The sequence below is a fragment of the Sinocyclocheilus anshuiensis genome, unplaced genomic scaffold (genome assembly GCF_001515605.1).
Source record: "Sinocyclocheilus anshuiensis isolate Anshui unplaced genomic scaffold, SAMN03320099.WGS_v1.1 scaffold1629, whole genome shotgun sequence".
In the NCBI taxonomy this organism is placed as follows: Eukaryota; Metazoa; Chordata; class Actinopteri; order Cypriniformes; family Cyprinidae; genus Sinocyclocheilus; species Sinocyclocheilus anshuiensis.
This window is the reverse complement of record NW_015540936.1, coordinates 99,760-107,059: the sequence shown is the minus strand read 5'-3', so window position 1 is coordinate 107,059 and position 7,300 is coordinate 99,760. Positions and strand designations below refer to the sequence as shown.

The window sequence follows — 7,300 nt, the reverse complement described above, 5'->3', positions numbered from 1 at the left end:
CCTCAGATTCCAGATTTTCAAATATTGTCCGATCCTAACAAACCATACATCAATGGAAAGCTCATTTATTCAGCTTTTCAATAAAATGACCTTTATGACTGGTTTTGTGGTCCAGTGTCATATATATGTATATATATATCCTATATATGATACAATAACAATTTATCACATTAACATTTATATATATATGACACAATATAAATTATAACATATATTAGAATATGCAGTGCTGTGAAGTAAAGGTTGTGATAAACCGATAAAAAGTTGATTCGACGATTGACGTTGGATATTAGACAGATATTCAGCCGCAAAAAACTTCAATAAATTCTTAGTGGATGAGTATAATTGTATACAAAATGGCTTATCTGAAAAGCATAAAAACGTAGAACTGAACACACATCGCAGTTTATTTGTTTTAATCGTCTTCTATATGTTGAAACGCATAAAGTCTCTAGCAGCGCCGAGCTAGCGCTTAGGCCAGCTAGGGACCGTCTGCAAAGTACATGTACAGGATAAAACGATGAATGTTTTCCCACTGGAATGTTTTTTTACGATTAACAAAACAAGAGCAAATTATGCACCAAGCTCTTTGAAAGATATAAAGACAAACACTTATAACGCTCACTTGAATTTAAATAAGAAATATTGTAAACAAGATATGTGATAGTGGTTATTATTATATTATTACTATTAATAAATATATTAATAAAATAAAAACTATTAAAAATCATTATCATTCCATAATCCAGTCGTTATGCAGTAGGCTAATTCCAGGTCCTCGTGAGAACATTTTAATGTTAGCTGTTTTCACAGAAGTCTGACACCAAAGAAGTACAGGCTATTGAAATTTAAACCAATAAACAAATTAATTTAAAATAAATACACTCTTCTGCATTAACCTCATGTCTTTGTTACTGTTTTTATAAAAACATTTTTATATTGTTTTAGTCACAGAACTATAATAGAAAACATGGTATTGTAATTCAAAATTAAGACAAAGCTGGCAAAGAGTGTTGTTTTGCAGTTGTTTTGACTTGAGTTTGAAAATCTCATTTGTAATAAATGAATTTATAACACAGTTTTATTACACAACTTCAAAAGGTGTGTCTTGTTACTGGTTTCTAGAAGAATATTTTAATGTTGGTTTTAGTCACAGAAATATGAGAGAAAACATTCAATTGAAAATGAATAGCCAATTAAACGGTTTATTAAGCTGATTAATACATCGATTAGTTCAAAATTCAATTTTCGAGCTCATTTTCAAAGGGTCCATTTTTTTATTTGTTTGTTTTATAAAAAATGTTAATGTTTTGTAAGAGGGATTTTTTTAGTACTGTCCTGAGTAAGATATTTTGCATCAAAGATGTTTACATATAGTCTACAAGACAAAATAATAGCTAAATTATGTCAGAAGCTTCAGAAGAAACCTAGATGTTTCCCAGAAGACCAAATTAGTACAATTTACCCAGAGTCTATGAGACCCGGAGAGTTTTTCTGAAGAATAATGGACCGTTTAACTGCTCAGGACAAATAAGAGACTCATGAACAACTATTAAACTATTAAAAAAATTAATTAATTCAATTCAATAGCATGTGTCCTGAATTACATATTAGAGTAAAACCTGAATTGAAATGTTCATTTAGGAATCAGAAACAAGACACCCTTTGCAGTTGAAATAGAAGACTGTATTGATTTTAAATTAATTTATTAAAGGTTTGAATGTCAAACTCAGTCCAAGCAGCTGCAGTGTGTTCCTCTAGGGGGCGCTGTACTGCACACTCTCTGGGAAGCTTCCAGAGCTCTTTCTCGGGTTTTACAATTCAATAGCTTTTGTTGTGTTACACTTTTGTGAATAAGACCAACATCTAAATGTCATTATAGACAACAATTACAAGACACACCCCATAAAGCTGAAATAAAAGAGTATTTGTATTTTTTATTAATCGACGACGTATGTGTTTACATTTCAATAGCATGTGGTGTGTTATAGTTCTGCAAATGTAACTGATGTCTAACTGTTATTCTATGAACCAGTAACAAGACACAGCCTTTGAAGATGAGATCAAATGCTGTATGTTTACAAAAATGACATGTTAATAGGTTTGAATTTGATTCAATAGCATGCATCCTGATTTGCATATGATAGTAAAAGATGGCTGTAAATATTGTTCTTTGAACAAGTAACAAGACACACCCTTTGAAGTTTAGATATCAAACTGTGTGCATTCTAAATTAAGTTATTTAAACTTATGAATGTCAAACTTGGTCAAGACAAGTGCGATATCTTCCTCTAGGGGGCGGTAAACTGCACAATCTTTGTAATGCTTTGCAAGCTTTTTCAATAATATTCGTTGTGCTATAGTTCTGTGAATAAAACCAACATCTAAATGTTCTTGAATGAACCAGTAATAAGACACACCCCCTATATTTGAGATATATTTTTTATACATTTCACAAGTGAAGCATTTAGATGGAATAATCTTCGTCTTGCACTTTGCAGACGGTCCCTATCCTGCACTTTTACATTATACGGTATCAGTTACAATACCTCAGCGCAGATTAAAACAAATAAAACACATTGTGTGTTCTCTTCTACATTTGAAAACAATTATAAGACATCATGTTTCTTGTCACTGTGCTAAATCGTCAAAGAACTATAGAAGATTTCCTGAATCTCTGACAAACCTCAAAACAACTTTATATCGGTTTGTGATCATGTCAGCGGACTTCGCGCAGTTGTGTAACTCAGTAAAACCCTGAGGTAAAGCTCACGAAACAGCCCAGTTCTGCTCATTTACTCTTCATCGTCGTGAGTTCGCTTATTTCAGCGCGGAGAATCCCTCATTTCATCTCTTTCAGAAGTCAAACAGATCTTCCGACAGTCATGTCAAACATTATTGGTTTAAACGTTTCTGAAATTCTCCTCAGCTGTTTCAGAGTGACTGAATAATGCATTAGTTTCAGCTTACCGTTAAAAAACTCAAAGAAAGCGTCACGACCACCATCCAGAACAGACCTGATCTCCTGAAATACGAGCTGCCGTCGCTTCTGGCCATGATGACTAATCTAACTAATCTAACTAACTAACTAACTAACTAACTAACTAACTAAACTACAGTTAAGTGCGCTAGTCTCCTCTCAGCGGTCAGTCAGTCACGACAGAGCTCGCTCAGCACCGGAAATGACGGACCACGACACAAAATAAAAGCCCCTCATTTAAAAAAAAAAATATATATATATATATATATATATATATATAAACATGCACGCTTGTGAGTTTATTTAAAAACATTATTAAGTTTAATAGCGCGCTTTTCTTCGATTTGTGTATATGCATGTTCTACTTTTATCTTGTGTTATTGCATTATAATTATATATAAATGTGATCTGCCTGTTCATATATTTATATGTTCTGCAATACAAATAAATAACAACAAGAACATCAATAATAATAAATACAACATAAAAATTACCTGGAGTTTTATTTAAATAAGCCGACTAATTAAGTACCACTATCGCTGCGAAAATTAATCGTGGTTTCATTACAGTAACCATACATTTATTTTAAAGATATTTGCTTCACATGCTCAGTTGTAGATACTTTAAGGTCTTTTTTATATATATTTGTATTACCTTATATGTCCAAAACTGTAATTAAAAAATAATAATAATTCACATGCTGTTGCAACATTTTACAAAAATCTGAATATATTTGGTCAAAATCCCATGTTATAAAAGATGAAGTGCTATGACAATATATCAAACAATAAGATTTTTGGCTGATTAGATGGCAATGCTGACCTAAAATGCTAAATGTTTGCCCTCTCAAATGCATAAAATATTATTAGGCTACCCTTTTTAGCTTTTGAAGTAAAGAGTAAAGAAAATACTACACAAAACTTATTGAAACAACCAGGGGCCAGTTTCATAAACGCAGCAAGGGGTAATCAATACAAATAAGACCAAACTAACTTTTCATAACTGAATTAAAAAAGTTATGACCAGTCTTGAAGAAGAAAAAAATTAGATGACTAACTTTTTAAGACTAGTCTACACAGTTTATGCAACCGGCCCCAGTTGTTTATTGACTCTTGTAAGAAAAACAGCAATAAATGTGTCAGTCTGAATGATTTGTGCGTTTAGCTGCAGCGCAGTAAAGCCTCATGAAACAGCCAAAGGCCACACATGACAAGATCCATTTTTTTATTACAAAAAGGTCTGTACATTCGCGGCGTCAGAAACCAGAAATCCCACAATAATCCAACAGAAGAACCAGTGTTTCTCTCGCACAGTCGCTCTAAATCTAACTCAAAATATATCAAACAAACCGGCTCAGATTTCTGAGCACATACAGTGAGGATCAACTCTAAATATTCAGCATTACGTATTAAAAATGCGGCCACGTGTCAAGTTTAAAAAGATGGAAAAAGACTAAATAAAATACATCATTCACTGTCCTACAGCAGGACGATTTCAAGAGCTTCCGACATGATAAAAACTGATATTCCAACTCTAGCTGTCGACCGAAGCCCTTAACAACAAACATTAGTTTGATGTTCAGACTGACTGTGGAGTCCATTCACAATAACATACTCTATATAACATCAATATGACGCTCTCTGCTTACAGTTTGATTAACAGGGCACAACATTATTAGCAATAGTTCAGCCAAAAATGAACATGTGTTGAAAAATGTGCTCATCCGAGATGTAGATGAGTTTGTTTTGTTGATTTGAGTTGTTCTGCATTGCATCAGTGTCTGGGTGTGAATGGGTGCCGTCAGAATGAGAGTCCAAACAGCTGATAAAAACATCACAATAATCCACAAGTAATCCACAGCACTCCAGTCCATCAGTTAACATCTGCTACATTTCTACAAACCTGATGAAGAAACAAACTCATCCTGATCTGGGATGAGCACATTTTAATTTTGGGTGAACTCCTCTAGTTTTGTCTCAGTTTGAGGCGTTTCTCAGTGTTTATAGGCATCAGGGTGTCATAGACGAGTTTAAAGGTTAGAATCATCGACAGCATTCAGAAAGAAGGGACGGGGATAAACAGCATCTCAAACCTCTTTCTCTCTCTTTTCATTAGTATTTTTAAAGGCGATTTGGCACAATCATGTTACAAAAGAGAGAAAAAGAGTTTGATCCTAAATCTTTGTATTTCTCATCTGAACACTGTGCATAAATCAATATAATATGTTTATATTACATTAATTTACATGGTGAGTCAAATATCAAATTTCATAAGCAAAACAGTTACGATGTATACAAAATATCTATAAAAACAACTACATGCCATCGCACAAACAGGCAAAACAAATCTCAAATATTATAAAACTGGTTATGTACATTTCCAAATGTCTCGTCTTATTTCCCAAATCTGGCCAAATCTGTTCAGATCACTTTGCAGCCAAACACACACACACACACACACAGTACCTATACTCTCTCTCACACACACACGCACATGCACACACACACACACAACTTGCATACAAAAACACAGAAGTCTGATGTGAAGCACTGACTGTAGACAGTACCTATACTCTCTCTCACACACACACGCACATGCACACACACACACACAACTTGCATACAAAAACACAGAAGTCTGATGTGAAGCACTGACTGTAGACAGTACCTATACTCTCTCTCACACACACACGCACATGCACACACACACACACAACTTGCAACACAGAAGACAGAAGTCTGATGTGAAGCACTGACTGTAGACAGTACCTATACTCTCTCTCACACACACACGCACATGCACACACACACACACACACACACACACACACACACACACACACGTCTACAGCAGAAACTGTAGAATCAGACGTATAAATGAGGAACTGTATAAAGGTCAATCTCAGAAAGGTGTTAATAAATAGCGGCGTCAGTCTCTGGTGGCGCGGTCAGTCGTTTTTGGCGTCCAGATTAACGACCTGAAGCTCGGTCAGGCTACTGCTGCTGCCGCTGGACTGTTGACCAATCACCATCTGCAGAAGAGAGACGCTCATCAGCCAAACACTGCACATCTGCATCTGCTCCAGCTGCTCAGCACACACCTACCACATCATCTCACTAGAGACTGACTCCACATCCTTATATCTACATTTGACATTCATGCTTTTGGCAGATGCTTTCAGCCAAAGCAAATTACACTGCACATAAAGTTTGACGTTGTTAAGATAATGTCACTATAGAAGCCCGCTTCTGCAGCAGAATTAAAAATAAAAAATGCAATGTGTCATTTTATCTCACAATTCTAATATTGTGATACAAACTTGCAATGGCTAGAAAAAAAGTCAGAATTGTGAGATAAAAAGTCATGGTTTTTATTTTTTTATTCCGTGGTAAAAAAAGAAAAAGAAAAAAGAAAATCCTGAATGTAAATAAATGTAAAAAAGTTTATATATCACAATTCTGTGTTTATATGCTGCAATTCTTTTTTTCTCAGAATTGCTAGAAAAGTCAGAATTGTGAGATAAAAAGTTGCATTTACCTTTTTCTTAATTTTTTATTCTGTGGCAGAAACAAGCTTCCATACATCACAGTACTCTAATAAGCATAAAAATGCATATTCAGATATTGAGCAGCATAAAAATTACTAAAATGATCAGAATCTGAAGATGGCAGCATGGAGTCACTGACTATAGTTTGGAACAGACCGAACAGTTCAGTCAATTAATAAATTGATAAATCAGTTTTTCATGTGAGGATGGAGTGTAACCATTGGTCATATATTTTTTATGATTTCACAACATGAGCCAAAGGGAGTGTGAGTTGGTGTTAAGCATATCTGGAGATCATCACAGGCCCACGGTGCGTTAGTGCGGTCAGTGTAATGCATGCTGGGTAATGAGAGAAAATTGAGAGTTTCACTTGTGAAGTGTTGATCTTGCCGTACTGAATGAAGCTGCACCGCCGAGACGGGAATCTGAACCGTACCGGGAGGAGCTGTGAGGAACACCTGAGGAACACCGCCTGAACACAAACACACACACAGAGATACACACATACACACACACACACACACACAAACACACACACACACACACACACAGACACACACACACACAGATATACACACACACACACACACACACACACAGAGATATACACACATACACACACACAGAGATACACATATACACACACACACACACACAAACAAACAAACACACAGAGATACACACACAGAGACACACACAGACACACACACAGAGACGCACACACACACAAATACACACACACACACAGAGATACACACACACCCACACACAGA

General features: G+C 35.3%; 2 protein-coding genes across 2 annotated transcripts in view; both read right to left on the bottom strand.

Moving 5' to 3' along the window:
- The window catches only part of LOC107689576 (transmembrane protein 254-like), a 5,913-nt gene extending 2,737 nt beyond the window's left edge, over positions 1-3,176 (bottom strand). The window contains exon 1 of the mRNA XM_016487598.1: positions 2,971-3,176. Coding sequence (XP_016343084.1) covers positions 2,971-3,057 — 87 coding nt within the window. The 5' untranslated portion in view covers positions 3,058-3,176. The remainder of the gene's footprint in view (positions 1-2,970) is intronic.
- A 2,558-nt stretch (positions 3,177-5,734) lies between these two features.
- LOC107689574 (serum response factor-like) overlaps positions 5,735-7,300 on the bottom strand; it is a 30,244-nt gene continuing 28,678 nt past the window's right edge. Inside the window, exons 8-9 of the mRNA XM_016487595.1 lie at positions 6,923-6,999; positions 5,735-6,011 (exon numbers count right to left, since the gene is read on the bottom strand). Of these exons, the coding sequence (XP_016343081.1) occupies positions 5,928-6,011; positions 6,923-6,999 (161 nt within the window). The 3' untranslated portion in view covers positions 5,735-5,927. The remainder of the gene's footprint in view (positions 6,012-6,922; positions 7,000-7,300) is intronic.